The 16,343-nt window shown below is 43.8% G+C and overlaps 1 protein-coding gene across 2 annotated transcripts in view; it reads left to right on the top strand.

Annotated features, from left to right (window-relative positions):
• The window catches only part of CLTC (clathrin heavy chain), a 29,533-nt gene extending 14,395 nt beyond the window's left edge, over nucleotides 1-15,138 (top strand). The window contains exons 10-33 of one of the 2 annotated variants that reach the window (XM_030288158.4): nucleotides 200-322; nucleotides 508-645; nucleotides 735-899; nucleotides 991-1,171; nucleotides 1,521-1,684; nucleotides 3,343-3,468; nucleotides 4,015-4,157; nucleotides 4,514-4,748; nucleotides 5,066-5,188; nucleotides 5,284-5,429; nucleotides 5,573-5,756; nucleotides 6,056-6,248; nucleotides 6,680-6,837; nucleotides 7,018-7,182; nucleotides 7,273-7,380; nucleotides 7,490-7,657; nucleotides 7,804-7,953; nucleotides 8,049-8,180; nucleotides 8,336-8,446; nucleotides 9,046-9,216; nucleotides 9,336-9,557; nucleotides 10,608-10,628; nucleotides 13,480-13,555; nucleotides 14,101-15,138. In XM_030288158.4, coding sequence (XP_030144018.1) covers nucleotides 200-322; nucleotides 508-645; nucleotides 735-899; nucleotides 991-1,171; nucleotides 1,521-1,684; nucleotides 3,343-3,468; nucleotides 4,015-4,157; nucleotides 4,514-4,748; nucleotides 5,066-5,188; nucleotides 5,284-5,429; nucleotides 5,573-5,756; nucleotides 6,056-6,248; nucleotides 6,680-6,837; nucleotides 7,018-7,182; nucleotides 7,273-7,380; nucleotides 7,490-7,657; nucleotides 7,804-7,953; nucleotides 8,049-8,180; nucleotides 8,336-8,446; nucleotides 9,046-9,216; nucleotides 9,336-9,557; nucleotides 10,608-10,628; nucleotides 13,480-13,555; nucleotides 14,101-14,225 — 3,528 coding nt within the window. In that variant the 3' untranslated portion in view covers nucleotides 14,226-15,138. The remainder of the gene's footprint in view (nucleotides 1-199; nucleotides 323-507; nucleotides 646-734; nucleotides 900-990; nucleotides 1,172-1,520; nucleotides 1,685-3,342; nucleotides 3,469-4,014; nucleotides 4,158-4,513; nucleotides 4,749-5,065; nucleotides 5,189-5,283; nucleotides 5,430-5,572; nucleotides 5,757-6,055; nucleotides 6,249-6,679; nucleotides 6,838-7,017; nucleotides 7,183-7,272; nucleotides 7,381-7,489; nucleotides 7,658-7,803; nucleotides 7,954-8,048; nucleotides 8,181-8,335; nucleotides 8,447-9,045; nucleotides 9,217-9,335; nucleotides 9,558-10,607; nucleotides 10,629-13,479; nucleotides 13,556-14,100) is intronic. The other variant, XM_030288160.4, reaches the window with a different exon arrangement.
• The last annotated feature ends 1,205 nt before the right edge of the window (nucleotides 15,139-16,343 follow it).

Here is a 16,343-nt window from a genome sequence, read left to right as displayed (position 1 = left end):
TCCAGTTTTGCCTCAAGTTTTTTATTAATAGTTACTGCTAGACTTCCTACATGGGTCTTTCCCTACTTCCCCATGTAGCCTTTTCCAAAAGAGGAAATCTTGGCTGAGTTGTGTAATCTCCTGACAGTAGCTTTACTGAGCTCTATATTTAACAAGGTGTGTGCTTTTGCTGAGTTCTCACTTTTGATAATCTTCTCAGGTTGGATATACTCCAGACTGGATTTTTTTGCTGAGGAATGTAATGAGAATCAGCCCCGATCAAGGACAGCAGTTTGCACAAATGCTTGTTCAAGATGAAGAGCCTCTTGCAGATATAACACAGGTAAATAGCTTTATTGCTGTGAGATGTTGACTTCAAAGCATTAAACTGATCTGATGGTTTGAGTAGGGCTCCTCTTGCCAATGAGTTTGGATGTAGCTTTGGAAGCTGCATTGATGCTTAAATATACTTCCAGCTCCTAATCAAAAACCTGCGTTTCTTTCTTTTTTTTTTTTTTTCATTTGTAGATTGTGGATGTCTTTATGGAATATAATTTAATCCAGCAATGTACAGCCTTCCTGCTGGATGCACTGAAGAATAATCGTCCCTCAGAAGGTCCCCTGCAAACACGTTTACTTGAGATGAACCTCATGCACGCACCCCAGGTACGTGCTCAGGCTTCCTGGAGCTGCACATGGCAAACACTGGTGGCAGTGCTCAGGAACTGAGTGAAAATATTCCCTGTTCCTTCTAGGTTGCAGATGCCATCCTGGGAAACCAAATGTTTACTCACTATGACAGGGCTCACATAGCTCAGCTGTGTGAGAAGGCTGGTTTGCTGCAGAGAGCACTGGAGCACTTCACAGACCTGTACGACATCAAGCGTGCGGTAGTTCACACTCACCTCCTCAACCCTGAGGTAAGGCATCAAACACCCTGCACCTACAAATCCAGCCTTTAATAACTGCTCTTCTGCTCCGGTCTGAAATGCCTTGTGTGTGTCTTTGCAGTGGTTAGTGAATTATTTTGGGTCCTTATCAGTAGAAGACTCTCTGGAGTGTCTGCGTGCGATGCTGTCCGCTAACATCCGTCAGAACCTGCAGATCTGTGTCCAGGTAGCTTCCAAATACCACGAGCAGCTGTCAACACAGTCACTCATTGAGCTCTTTGAGTCCTTCAAGAGCTTTGAAGGTAAGTCTGTGCTTCTGCAAGAGGAGCTGGTGCTCACCTTGTTGCAGATGTGTGTATGGAGGACTGTCTGTCTGCTGAAATCTAGAAAGCCATAGTGGGCTTAAGTAGTTAGGCTCAAACTGTCTTGAAACAGATCTAAACCTTAAAGTTTACCTGTTTAGGATGGATAGCAGTATTCAGTTGCATAATTCGTTTTCCTGAAATCCTGGAAAATGTTTGGAGCTGTAGAAGAACCTATAATGCTGGCCTTTTGCTTTTGTTCAAAATGGGTGTCTTAAATTTCTGTAGCCTTTGGGATTTGTACTTTCAAGTGAGACCAGCAAGTAATCTGTTGACTCTTTCTCTCCAGGTTTGTTTTATTTCCTGGGTTCCATTGTAAACTTCAGCCAGGATCCAGATGTGCACTTCAAGTACATTCAAGCTGCATGCAAGACAGGACAAATTAAAGAAGTGGAAAGAATCTGCAGGGAAAGTAACTGCTATGATCCAGAACGTGTTAAAAACTTCCTCAAGGTAATGTTTGGGTAACACTGGACTGTTTAGGGCTGTTTGGGATTCTGATAAAATGTGGTGTTTCACTAGTGAAATGAGGCAGCTCTGAAAATAGATGAGTTTTAACCTTTGCACTTAAGGATCCAAGTGTCCTCAAACCAGAGGTATCTGCCATGTTGACAGTACCTCCTAATGAAGTCTGAGCCTGGAATATTGTCTAAAAAATGAGAATGTCAGGTCAGTTCCTCACTGTTCTTGCTAAGGTTAATCTGACTTGAACTCTTAACCTGTAGTAAATGTACCAGCTTACCTAGAACTTGTTAAAAATGTCTGCTATAAAACAGGAAACAGTTTGCTTAACTTGAGAACACCCATAGTGCCAAATGAGTTGATAACTTAATGCTTATTTATAGTGTAATCAACTCCAACTGAGCAACTACAGAAACAACAGAGGAAAAGAGTCAATTAATTCCATAAATGCTTTCAGGGCTGATCTGTCTTACTCCTACACACTGAAATTTCAGCCAGGTGAGCCATGGTTTAGCTCTGCTGGGAGATGCCAGTCAGTGGGAATATATCCTGACTGATCCAGAGCATTGCTGGAAAATAGGAAAAGATGGTGTGCTCCAAGTTCAGATGCTGTAGTCTTAGTACAGAGTTTATTAACAAACACAACACGCTGAGAAATACCTGAGGAACCGTGTGGGAGGGGAAAACTTTATCTGGGAACATTTCCTGCCTTCATGTTTGTTGGTTACATAGCATAGTCTTAGATTTTGCTGATCATATCTGAAGATGGCAAAACTCTTCCCCAAGAGAATTCTCTAAAACTAACCTGGTGTCACCGAGGTGTAAGGTATGTAATTTGATCAAGCCACCTAAGATATGTTATCAAGCTGTCAAATTCCTGATGAAAGTTATTGTTTTTTGTGCTGTTCCATGTCTGGAATGTGCAGGACATGTACCAGGTAAATCTCCCAGTACAGGCCTCCCTGTGTAAAGTCCTTAAGTGTAATTTATATGTAGGATTATATTCTGGGATGTGCATGTTGGAATAAGTGATCTGAAATATGCATCCGGAATACTGTCTGCCACATAGACTAAGCTTCTGTACTGCAGCCATTGTAACCTTATGCTGAAAGTTGGAATGCTTTTAGATAATTAATCTGGTAAGCAGTTTAAGTAGTACTGCTATAGAGCTTAATTCTTACTGTTCTCTAAATCCATAGTTAGGAGGTATCACATGACACATGGCACTCAAAGTTAATTCTGTATATAAGTTTTACATTGTGAACCACAACTTAATCTAGTCTTGGTTAAATTTCTTTTGAAATCCCAGAGTGCTAATCCTGCACACCAAACACCAGTGGCAACTAAAAATATTCTCTATAGCCTAGGCTTGTAATAGTTGTATTGTGTTGTAAAACTGTAGAGTCTGCCATGCAAAGGAGCAGGGTTAAACTCCAAAAAGCTTCTTGCTCCTCATGCCCTGCAGTGGGTGTGAGTGCTCCCACTTTACATATTGCAAACAATTAGCTGAACAACAAGCTGTCATTATTTGGTTGACTGTTGAGTTTTGGCTTTCCAAATTCAGCTGCTTTGACAGTTTAAGTGACTGTATTATTTGTCTGCTTAAGTCCAGGAGCAAAACCAAATTACTAAAGCTCTTCTCTTTCTAGGAAGCTAAACTTACTGACCAGCTGCCTCTCATCATTGTGTGCGACCGCTTTGACTTTGTCCACGACTTGGTGCTGTATTTGTATAGAAATAATCTCCAAAAATATATTGAGATTTATGTACAGAAGGTAGGTGACAACTTGTCCCTTGGCTTCAGTGAGTCAAATTGATCAGTTTTTACAGTATCATATACAACTACAGGCATCATGTTTACATGTTCTGCAAACAGCTTTGTACCCGAGACTAACATTTAAGTGATTATTAGTGGCCTCCAGTAAATTAGCCCTGATGTGAGTCAGATCTCATTCTTCAGTCAGGTTAAGCAGTAACTCCCACTGATGTGCACTTGAAGGAGGAAGAATTGGTAGAATGACTTCAGAGTTGTTGGGGTGATTTAAGTCTCAATATTTTGGAGGGGGGAGGAGGGGAAGTTTTCCTTTTAACTTCCTGCAAGGACAAAGTGGATTGCTCAGGAGCTCTTCCTATGGGAGCTAAGTGAGCCACTGGGCTGGGATGGAAACACCTGTTGACTGAAGAATTGACTTTTTAGCTTGTTCAGAACCTCAGGAGGCTGGGAGTAATGGCAGGAAGATGGGGTCAGTCTTAACAAGTGGAGTTCTAGCCTGCCCTTGCTCCCTGACAGCATCCTGACCTCTTTAAATGCTCCTGTGTAGGTGAATCCAAGCCGTCTGCCAGTTGTTATTGGGGGACTGCTTGATGTGGATTGCTCTGAAGATGTGATCAAGAACCTCATCCTTGTAGTGAGAGGTCAATTTTCAACTGATGAACTCGTTGCAGAGGTTGAGAAAAGAAACAGGTATTAAACTTCTACAAGTCTCTTACCAATTCCCAGTCTGCTGCTCATCCATCAGTGCATGTCACGCAGCTAAAGCTGGTACTGACACAAGCAGAAGCTGCCACTGGGTGAGAACCAGCTCTAATTCTTGGCTGATGTGGGGATCTCTCCAGATAACTTTGGTGTGTTTTATTCATAGTGTCAGGAGGTTACACCTTAAGAATAATGAATCAAAATGTAGGTTAAAACAGATCACTGTAAAACTCTGGTTTAGTTCCTGGCTCTATCCTACACCAAGACTGGCTTCCAGAGTGTAGAATTTATGCAATTGGATATTTACTTACTCAGCCTCTCACGTGAAAATCACTTCCTTCTAGGCTGAAGCTGCTGCTGCCCTGGCTGGAAGCAAGAATTCACGAGGGCTGTGAGGAGCCTGCTACTCACAATGCACTGGCCAAGATATACATTGACAGCAACAACAACCCAGAGAGATTCCTGCGTGAGAATCCCTACTATGACAGTCGTGTTGTTGGCAAGTACTGTGAGAAGAGGGACCCTCACCTGGCCTGCGTGGCTTACGAGCGTGGACAGTGCGATCTGGAGCTGATTAATGTATGTATGCCCAGGCTGCTGCCTCCTGATTGCTCCTAACATCAGTATCTTGGGGTACATAGAAAGCTTTATGTATTTCCTAAAATATATTAAGCTGGGAAGTGCATGCTTCTAACACAGAACAGGAGGTGGCTGTTTAACCTCCCTCTGCAGCTTGATGAAAAATGGGAAACTCTCCTGCCCATCCTAAAATGGGAGCTTAATGGAGTATCAGCGGCAGAGATTCCTAGTCTGCCCCTCAGTTCAGAGTTGCAGTACAATTATCTGTAGGCTCCATAGCTCTGCCTTCCCTCTGAGCAAGCTGTGCTTTTCTCCAGGTGTGCAATGAGAACTCCCTCTTCAAGAGTCTCTCCCGCTACTTAGTTCGTCGTAAGGACCCCGAGCTCTGGGCCAGTGTGCTGCTGGAAAGCAACCCCTACAGAAGACCCCTGATTGACCAGGTACAGCTGGCAGGACATTCACAGCCTTGCCTGTCCTAACTGGATTTGCAGAACCTGACATCACTCATTTCTCCATGCCTTGACTCTGCCTGCAGGTTGTCCAGACTGCACTGTCAGAGACCCAGGACCCCGAGGAAGTCTCTGTCACTGTGAAGGCCTTCATGACTGCAGATCTTCCCAATGAGCTCATTGAACTGCTGGAGAAAATCGTGCTGGATAATTCAGTGTTCAGTGAGCACAGGTGTGTGAAATTAAAACTAAGCCACAGGAAATTTGGTATTACTGCTGTAATGTGAAACAGCAAATAAACAAATACTTTCTCCAGAGGGGAGGGTGAATTTCTTGATCGTTATTTGATAAGCAAATATTTCTTTCCCTCTTCAGGAATCTGCAGAACCTTCTCATCCTTACAGCTATCAAGGCTGACCGCACCCGTGTCATGGAGTACATCAATCGCCTGGATAACTATGATGCCCCTGACATAGCCAATATTGCTATCAGCAATGAGCTTTTTGAGGAGGCATTTGCTATCTTCAGGAAGTTTGATGTCAATACATCAGCTGTACAGGTATCTTCAATTCTCAGGCTGTAAAAACTCCCTGTGCACCCCACACAAAGGTTTTGCTGGTGCTTAACACCAATTAGCAAAGTGCCCAAAGCTGCTCAGTGTCTTGTCTTATGAAACAGAGCAAATGTTGTTTATTGAAACTTTGTAAGCCTGAAATCACTCACACTGTGTGGGTTGTATGGAGTTAGTCCCTGTTTTAAAAGCTGTGGATGCATTGAGGAACTTACATAAACCCCAGCTTAGTGTGTTGTAAAAGTGACCTTTCTGAGAGTGGCTGACCATGGTTATCCTTTTCCCAGGTGTTGATAGAGCACATTGGGAACCTGGACCGTGCGTACGAGTTCGCCGAGCGCTGCAATGAACCTGCAGTGTGGAGCCAGCTGGCCAAAGCACAGCTCCAGAAGGGGATGGTAAAGGAGGCAATTGACTCCTACATTAAGGCAGATGATCCTTCCTCATACATGGAAGTTGTTCAAGCTGCTAATGCCAGTGGTATGATTAAGTTTTATTTACATCTTGGCTGTTGATATTGCTCAGCTCTTTTGCCTGGTCTGCTCAAACTGTAGTTCTGCCAGACCTGTATCTTGATGCAAGTAGAGGAATCTGGCCCTTCAAGGACTGCCTTAAATAAGAATGGGGAAAGGTAGTGTATTCCATCTGCAGATAATCAGTGGCCTGTAATTTCCTTCTTTAGCTAGCTGGAGACTTCTTTCAGAGTCTTTGTATTAAGTTAAATAAGGTTTTAGTTAGGCCCATTCTAAGATGATCTGATTAACGCATAATGAGCAGTGTGAAGGTTGTTTATTGTTGGGGAATAGCTGTCAAAATTGTCATACATCAAAATGAGGTTCAGTTGATTGTTTTAAGTTAACCACAAGTGTCCCCAGTGGTGGGAAATAAACATTCTGAACTCCTTTCCATAGGAAACTGGGAAGAGCTGGTGAAGTATCTGCAGATGGCACGCAAGAAGGCCCGGGAGTCGTATGTGGAAACAGAATTAATCTTTGCTCTTGCTAAAACAAACCGCCTGGCAGAGCTAGAGGAGTTCATCAATGGCCCCAACAATGCACATATCCAGCAGGTGAGTGAGACTGACTTTGTTTTGCTGCCTCACAGAGGGGTGTTGGGAATTCTGTCTGGATATGCAAATAGATCTTGGCCTTTAAACCCGCTTTGACAATGTGGGGCTTGAATGCCACACATTTAACGTAAGCCAGTGGCTGAAAACGTGCAGGAATAACCTGGCTGTGCTCTGCCCCAGGTTGGTGATCGCTGCTATGATGAGAAGATGTATGAAGCAGCCAAGCTCTTGTACAACAACGTGTCCAACTTCGGCCGTTTGGCCTCAACCTTGGTGCACCTCGGCGAGTACCAGGCAGCCGTGGATGGTGCTCGGAAAGCCAACAGCACTCGCACGTGGAAAGAGGTGAATTTACTGCCTCTGAGGCCAAGGACTTCAAAGCTGGGGCCTGCTCAGAGCCTTGGCTATAAGCACTAACACAACTCTCAATTCCAGGTCTGCTTTGCTTGTGTGGATGGAAAAGAATTCCGCCTGGCTCAGATGTGTGGGCTCCATATTGTAGTGCATGCAGATGAGCTGGAAGAGCTAATCAACTATTACCAGGTAATTAAGCTGACTCCTGTTGTACAGTCAGTTCTATTATGGCAACCCTGACAAAATCTGGGATTTGGGATGGTTCCTGAAGTGACATGTCTCTGTCTGTGTCTCTAAGGATCGTGGGTACTTTGAAGAGCTGATCACTATGTTGGAAGCAGCGCTTGGGCTGGAGCGAGCACACATGGGGATGTTCACAGAGCTGGCAATTCTCTACTCCAAGTTCAAGCCACAGAAGATGAGGGAGCACTTGGAGCTGTTCTGGTCCAGAGTCAACATTCCCAAGGTGAATGTCTGAGGCTTTACATTTAGCTGAAAACACACTTTTTTGGGCTGTTGTACCCAGCTTTTGCACAAGCAGCTCCGGAGGTTATTAATGGCACTAAAGCCTGAGAACTGATGGAAATATTGCTGATTCTGCCTTCTGTTTAGGTTTTGAGAGCTGCAGAACAAGCCCATCTCTGGGCTGAACTGGTGTTCCTGTATGATAAGTATGAAGAATATGATAATGCCATAATCACAATGATGAATCACCCAACAGATGCTTGGAAAGAAGGCCAGTTCAAAGATATCATCACTAAGGTATTGCTTTCCTTGTGAAAGTTATGTCTGTTTTTCATTTGGATTTCCTCACAATCAAACTCCTGCTCTGAACAAGCATTTTTTCTCCTCTCTAGGTGGCCAATGTGGAGCTGTACTACAAGGCAGTTCAATTCTATTTGGAATTTAAGCCTCTGCTGCTCAATGATCTGCTGATGGTGTTGTCCCCTCGGCTTGACCACACTCGTGCTGTCACCTTCTTCACAAAGGTAATTTTCCTGCTATCCAGATGAAAGCAAAAGCTGGGAAAGCATTGAGCTGTAGTAGCATTTCAAAATGCTTAGCTACTCCCCTGCCTGCCAGGGAAGATGCTAAGAGACTTGCACAAAAATTGACTTAAATGTATCTCTCTGATTCCTTGAAGGTTAAACAGCTGCCCCTGGTTAAGCCTTACCTGCGCTCTGTTCAAAATCACAACAACAAATCAGTCAATGAGTCCCTCAACAACCTCTTCATTATTGAAGAAGATTACCAGGTATGTCTTGTCTTGAAACACTTATTTCTGGATTTACCTCATATTCTCAGCCTTTGTTTAATGTGTAGAAACACAGTTTTCTTTCTGATTTTCAGAAGTTTTTACCTGCTTGCCATTAACTTTAGTTCCTTAAATGTATGTTCTGCAGCTTTAAACTGAATTAGTGGTGAAGAGCCAAGGATTAAGTGGAAAAGTGTTAGTGGCTTTCTGAGAGCATTTTGTGTCATTCCTATTGGGGGTGGAGTGGCTACTTTGTTATGGGTGTGACAGCTTTTATTTAAGGCAAACAAAGAGTGTGTGCTCAGAAAAGGACTCACAGAAGAGGCAAACAGTTGTGATGTCTGGCTATTCTGCTGTTTTCAGAGAACAGCTGCCTGGTATTCAGAGACACTTAACCTACTGAAAAATACTTTTTGAAACACTCTAAACTTCATATGTGTCAAACAGCAACCTCTCAAATAAAATAGCAAATCTCTGCAGGTCTGGCTGGGGTACTTTATCTTCCTACAAGCAGGAATACAGAACTAATGGAAAATATTTGCATTTTGTGGGTGTAGGTGTACATCCGAGTGTGACTTTTTTTCTTCTGCTTCACTCAGGCTCTTAGGACTTCTATAGATGCTTATGACAACTTTGACAACATTTCTCTTGCCCAACGTTTGGAGAAACACGAGCTAATAGAGTTCCGAAGGATCGCTGCCTATCTCTTCAAAGGCAACAACCGCTGGAAACAGAGCGTGGAGCTCTGTAAGAAGGACAGGCTCTACAAGGTGAGACACACTGGGTCAGCTTTAGCAAAGCTTTGGCTTGTTGGCTCTGAGGGGAGCCTGGTTAGCAGCACATTGTGAATTGTTGTGTCCCCCGAGGCTGAGGCTCTGTCCCGTTGCAGGATGCCATGCAGTACGCTTCCGAATCCAAAGATACTGAGCTGGCAGAAGAGCTGCTGCAGTGGTTCTTGCAGGAGAACAAGAGGGAATGCTTTGGTGCTTGTCTCTTCACCTGCTACGATCTCCTAAGGCCGGATGTTGTCTTGGAAACAGCGTGGAGGCACAACATTATGGACTTTGCCATGCCATACTTTATTCAGGTCATGAAGGAATACTTGACCAAGGTAAGAGCAGGTGCCTCTCCAGCACCCAGAGCTTGTTAGTCACTGTGGTGAATGCCTTGAGACTGTCTGCTTGCTACTAACATTGGTTTGGGCTTTGTCCAATGTCTGTCTGTCCATGTCCACACTTACTTTTCAGTCCATCTGGGGAGAGACTTCACCCTCTAAGAGGCTGAAACACTTGCAGGCTCCACCCTCTACCGATTACAGAACCTACATCAGTAGTATTTGCCTGACCCTGGGCAGTGTCTAAAGTAGTTCCAGGCATTTCCTGTGCTGTGTCAGTCAGGAATCCCAGCTGGGATCAAGCTTTAACTAAATCCTAGACTGTGTACTAGAACAGCTTTATAGCTAGACCGAGAGATAACTTACTTTGCTATGCATTTAACGCTAAAATGTGGCTCTGACACTTAATGGCACTAATTATGACTCAACTCTTATTTGGAGTGACTCAGGATTTGGGAACTACTTGGTAATGCTCTGACAGACTTGAACAGACTTGAATTAAATCCAACAGTCACTAGCAAGGTTTTCCCAGCTGAAGCTCTTGGAGTATCTTCCAGTGAAATGGTGTAAATTGCTTAATGATTAAGACTTTTCCAAGCTTGAGTTCAGCTTTTACTTTCATGCAGTCAGTGAAGACTAAGGTGCCTGTTTGTTCAGAAATTGGCCTGGTTGATCTTTCTAAAGGCAGGACTACCCTGTAGCTCTGTAGCCAGCCTGAAATGCTGTTTTGGGGGAGGTGGGCTGAGCAATGCCACTGTTTGTCAGAGACACCTGTACCAAGCTAACACCATGTCTTTAGTGGGAGTAGTAGATTCTTAAAGATTTCCTGATCTCATAAAGGATTAGGATGTAGCTTTGGTGAAGTTAATGAAGTAAGAGCCAGCAAGAAGCAGAGCTGCCTTTCTAAAGCAGATACTTCTGGTGTACCTTTGTTTTTACTCACCTGTACCTTAATTATTTCTTCCCTGACGCTTTTGTTTCTACCTTTTTATATGCTAAATATGGAATTTGATTTTTCTAAGCTGCACCTTCTGAATTCCTTTGCAGGTTGATGCAATAAAGGAAAAGGTGAAAGTTGATTCTTGTTTTCCATCTTTAAGTCTGGAGGACTAAGTCTAAGGATTCTGCATGAGTTTTTTTCTTTCCTATGTTTACTACACTGCTGCTACTGCTTTTTCCCCAAACAAAATATCACTAAAGCATTTGCAAATTGTTTAACTCTCACTAGCTAGTGCTGTAGGAGAAAAGTAGATTCATTTGCTACTAATAAGCTAATAGATCCTAGGAAGGGCATACAGGTGATCAGTTGGATCACAGTCAGCCTGCAATTGAAACAACACACAAATACTTGCACAAGTGCTATTATCTGACAGCCAATCTGACTGGAAGAACCTCCTGCAATTAGACCTAAGTCTGTGAATCCCTAAATCAGTCTGGCATTTGCTAGTTGAAGGGCTGTGATCCAGTTCCTGATCTCTGGACCATGACTAATGCGCGCTGACTGTAGGCAGAGTAGATACTGGCTGCTCCAGAGGGACTCTTCCTCACTCAGGTGTCAGTTCTCATGGTGCTGATCTAATCCACACAGTGCTCTAGTTCGTGTAGCAACTTAAAACTTCAGCTGTTACACCAAGTCTGTGGTTTTCCTCCCTATAGTAAATTTCCAGTAGTTGTCCAAAAAAAAGACTGCCTTCCAAGCTCTTCAGCTTCACTAAGCTTCTCTTGCTACCTCATTTAAAAAAATGATAAAAATGGTAATGCTTATTGCTCTTCTGAGGCTACTCCAGGGCTTGCCTTTTGCTATGTAACTTTGACCTTCAGAAGGGCAATCCAAGGTTTTCTGTCCATCTGCTTCCCTACAAATGCCACCGTGATCCTCCTGAGCCCAGGGGTCAGCCCTTGCAGGAGTTTTCCATTAATGTGGTTCAGCAAAGGGCAAACCAAAGTGACAGCTTTGAAGATGGATTAAAAGCAAAAAAACTGCTGGTTGAAAAGACACCACTGGAACTTAAGGCTAACCTAAGACACATAGTGCAAGGTCCTTCAGCAGCTAGTAAGGAAAGTAGGAGAGCGTGTGTGTGAAAAAAGGTAATTGAACTGCAGTGTTTGCATAAACTACGCATGTGTAGCAGTCATTGCAATTACATCCCACTACTCCTGAAGCTCCAAGGCATTGCTGTGGGCTGCGTGTGGTTTTTTGGGGGGAGCCTGTATGGCAGTCATCTTCAGACCTCACTCGTGCTTCAGTACTTTTGCCTCTTTTTCATGCACACATAACACGACAACATTGAATGCATGTTACTTTTCCTCTGCAGCTTATTGCAGTCCCTGTGGAAAAGCCTTTCAATCAATCTTTCTCCAAGTGTGTAGGGCCCTGAAGCTGGTGATGATCGAGCAAGTGGTGTAAGAACCATCCTGTGGGCTGGTTTCACACTTGCGCTTGTTCTTGTCAATATTTGTTCAGCTCTGAGGGGAGGCATCAAAACTGGGTCCAAAATGCATTGAATGTCCTGGGCTGGAGGCTTTCCAAGTGTGAGTAAGCCAAATGCCTCTGCTTAGTAGCAAACTCTGCACATTCTCCTTGGATTTGCATCTCTAAACTTGTGCTTCTGTGTTCAGTGTGTTGCTGTTTTGAGTTAAAAACGGTGCAGTTCCCAGCACGGTGTCTGGAAACGAGTCTTGGAGCATTGGATATGATCCCGTGCACTTTGGCCAGCAGCAAGCCAGATACTGTGGGAGGCAAGCAGCAGGCTGGCCATGGAAGCCCAGTCACTGAGGGAACTCGAGCTCAGGACTTCTGCCACTCCCTGGAGTTGTGCCTCAGCTTGAGGTTACAGAGGAGCAGGTTTATGGAACACACGTTGTAACTCACAGCTAAAAGGAGGAGCTCACAGCTCCTGGAGCTGCCAGCAGATATTTGCTCATGTAGCACAGTTTAAACTCACTTGTGAATGTTGTAGCTGAATAAGTAACACTGACCCTGTGTAAGTGCAGGAAACCTTCAAACTCCTTTATTAAGGACACAAATGAAATGTTAATCTTGTGAGTTGTATTATTGTCTTTCAAAGTAATTGGCATGATTATCTCTGACTTTGTTCTAAATCTTATCTCCCAGGTAAAATACCAATACCTCATTTTGTGGTTTTAGTTTCAGGGCCTGCCTTAGACTGTAGAAATGCTGAGTTCCCTTGGATCTGTCTTAGAAATGAGCAATAATTCACTACAGAAGAAGTTCCTTCTCTTGCCTTTCTGTAGGGGTGGACAGACAGCACCATTGCACTCGCAGTCAGCAGTGAAGCTGGCCAGGCTTGTCTGTTACTGTGTGTAAAGCTGGAAGAATTGGAGTATCTGTGGGTTTAGGCTGACTGCCACACAGTTCTGGAGTGGAAAAAGCAAGTCTTATACACATGCATTCTCTGCATTTGAACTTAAATTGCATGAGTGAATGGGTTTGGAAAGTGAAATCTTGAGGCTCAAGTGACATGTCGGATGCTATTGCAGTCTGCTCTATCCAAATACAAACCAGATGACTTTGCCTCAATCTCACCTCCAGGGAAACTTCTCCAGGTCTGGGCATTATCTTGGCAATTGCTCCAATGCCAGGGGTCTCCAATTGAGACTGAGCTCAAATATGAGTCTGAGTCCAAAGACTCCAGTCCAGTCCAGAACCTTTTGTACAAACCTTCAGCCTGGAGTGAGCTTTTAAAGTAGTTGAAAATCCCTCAATGGGGGTTTTTTTCAGGAAACAGACAATGTTGACTGCACCAGTACCAACATTGCTACTTGAATTGATCTTAACTTGTAAATGGTCTCCTTTTCTTGATGGGTGTTGACATACCACTAAGGCTTTTCCACTTCTCTGCCACGAATAAGTACCTGTTTTAGAGGAGATTTCTTTAATTGTTGGTCTCAATTCCAGGTGGATAAACTGGATGCATCAGAGTCTTTGAGAAAGGAAGAGGAGCAAGCTACAGAAACACAACCTATTGTTTATGGTAATGCTTTAGTTCCTGTGTTCTCAATAACATATTTCACTTTTTAAACAAGCCTTCCCTAATCTTGTTTTTTACCTGAGAAGGTCCTGGGAAATGGGAACATTCTCCATGTGAAATCAAGTCTTAAGGAATGTGTTCCAAAATACTAGCTAAGTGCCTCTAGATAAGTGCTGTGGCTGCCAAGGTGGGCTGTGGACTGCAGGATTGAAGGAATCTGGCTCCTTAAGGAAAGGTATACAGGAGCTGTGCTATTCCAGACTTCCAGCAAGTGGTTATTTGGATCTTGTGCAATATGCTTTATATCTAAAGCATATTTATATCTACTTTATATTGGGTATTTTCTTTATATCCGGGTTATTCTAGTAAGAGTTTCTTCACTGTAGCATTTTTAGCCACGTGTTGTGTCCTGAGGTTTTGTGGGAAAATGCCCACTGTGGCAGTCCAGGTCAGCAGGGTGAAACATAGAAATACCTCCTGAAAACTTTGAGGCGTTCTGCAGTGATTTCTCAGCTGGGGAGGAGTAAGATGCCTGTTGTGTGTTGCAGGCCAGCCCCAGCTGATGCTGACAGCGGGACCCAGCGTGGCAGTTCCTCCGCAGGCACCTTTCGGCTACGGCTACACGGCCCCTCCGTACGGGCAGCCGCAGCCCGGCTTCGGCTACAGCATGTGAGACGCAGCACAAGCCAGTCTGGAGCAGCGACTTTTCTTACTGAAACTCCACCGTCCCTCCCCGCTTTAACTCATAACAGGGAAAAGCAAAGAGTTCTGCCTCGTGTTCTTGTAACCTTTATTTCATGAAGGACTGTTTTTTCTAGCGCAAACGATTTGAATCACTTCTGTTAAATCTTTTTCACATTCCATGTCATTTAGACTTTTACTTTCAGAAGGGGAATAGTTTAAACGACTTTGTTCAAGTGGGCTTTTGCAGGACTGCTTATTACCATTAAGTCTATTGTGAAGATTCTGATTTGCACTCTATAGTGTTACACTCTAATATTGAATCTTAAGTTCATTGTATGTGAGCAGCTTACGGTATGTACTGTCTATTCTAAATGCATTTAAGTCTCACTGTATATTTGGAGAAAGCTAAAGCCAAGATACTCGTATTTGACCTTGCAAGACTGCTGACAAGAGACAACACTAATCAGCATATCCTCCCTGGGTTGGATTGCATAGCTCTAAAAGAATTTAAAATGCGTACAGACAACCTTGCCTGACTTAAAATGAGTAAAAGTTTTGGGTTTTGTTTTTTTGGTTTTTTTTTTTCCCTTAACCTATGCAGGTTTTTCCAGTTATGCATATAGAAAATGCTAGTGTCTTTTTGCTCACTCCATATGTAACAGATGACCTTATGTTGTGCTGTATCCTGTGCTTTTGTGGGACATTCCATTCAGGAACAGAGCACCATGATTCCAATCTGTGTATTTACTAACCCTGCCCTGAGGTTTGTGTATGTTGGATATTGTGGTGTTTTAGATCACTGTTTTGAGTGTACAGAAGAGAGAATTCAAGCATATTGCTGTTCAGTTTTGTTTGTGCAATTTGAAATTACGCAATTTAAAAATAAATTACTGGACTGTGGACATGCTGCATAGTGGTAGCTTCACTTTACTGTCTTCAAAAAAAAAGGACCTTTGGACTCAAACCAAGTATTCCAGTGCTGGTAGTGGGGGGCAATGCAGGTGTGTACAGCCAGGGGTCTGAGGGGCCAGCAGCAGAGCAGCAGTGGGGACCAGTAGTGGGGTCTTGCACTGAGGGGGCAATACAGGAAAATATGTAATGCTTTTTCTAGGGAAAGATTATGCCAGAGAGAAGAAAATAGCACTTTTCACCAGTTGGCTGCACTGCGGTCAACTCCAGCATATTTGACCAGATGATACATTAGGATTGTAGTAGGGTGTGCCAGTTCAATTGAGATCATGTTCTAGGTATGTAAATTGCCTTAAACATATTTAGCTTCAAATAAAATTGACTTAAATGTTTCTTTATGAATACTGTCATATTTGAGTGTAACGAGTCTGACAGCACTGGTCAGATTTCCAACAGCTCTAGAAGCTCCTGTCTCTTAACCAGGAGCTGCTCTGGGCATCAGGATCCAGAACCCACTCCCTCTTCCTCCTGTGAGCTCCACAGTTGTGCTGTGATCCTGGGGCTGCAGCACTTCCACGGAATGGGGCTGGCAGGGGCTCACCTGCCCCAGGCTCTCTGTGGTCAGCAGGGACCAGTGAGTCTCTGAAAAGGATTACACCTCTAAGTAAGAGGTGCAGTACAAAAACATTTCCATCCTCTGTGTTTATTGGCATTTCAGCCCCTCTGTGGATAGCTGGAGATGGAGATAAATCCTGTTCCCTCTCCTACAAACTGTTTCACAACACTCAGCTGAGAGGTTGGCAAAGGTGCTTAACAGCAGAACTCTCACAAACTACGAGCAGAATTTACTGGAACCCCCAAGGTGCTCTGAACTGTGCAGTAATGTCTGTAGCAGGGTGCTTCCTTAAACTCAGGAGCACCTGTTAATCCCAAGAAAACCAGGATTTAAATCCGTCCCTGAGTGCCCAGTGGTTTCTATGGAGGGAACTCCCCACACCTTGGTTTAACTGCACATTTTTGCACGTGTAGGAGCTGCACAGACCCCTCGGGAGGGAAACTCAGCTTACAGCTGCTCCCCACAACTGTTTACTGGGCTGGGCTGCAAATCCAGTTGAACTGGTCAGCCTGGTACCAGTTACAAGTTGTTGCAGCAGTTGTTTGGGCAAAAGTTGGCTACAGCTATCCCCAAGCTCCAGTT

The sequence above is a fragment of the Taeniopygia guttata genome, chromosome 19 (assembly GCF_048771995.1).
Source record: "Taeniopygia guttata chromosome 19, bTaeGut7.mat, whole genome shotgun sequence".
Taxonomy (NCBI): domain Eukaryota; kingdom Metazoa; phylum Chordata; class Aves; order Passeriformes; family Estrildidae; genus Taeniopygia; species Taeniopygia guttata.
This window is presented reverse-complemented; position numbering and strand designations above follow the sequence as displayed.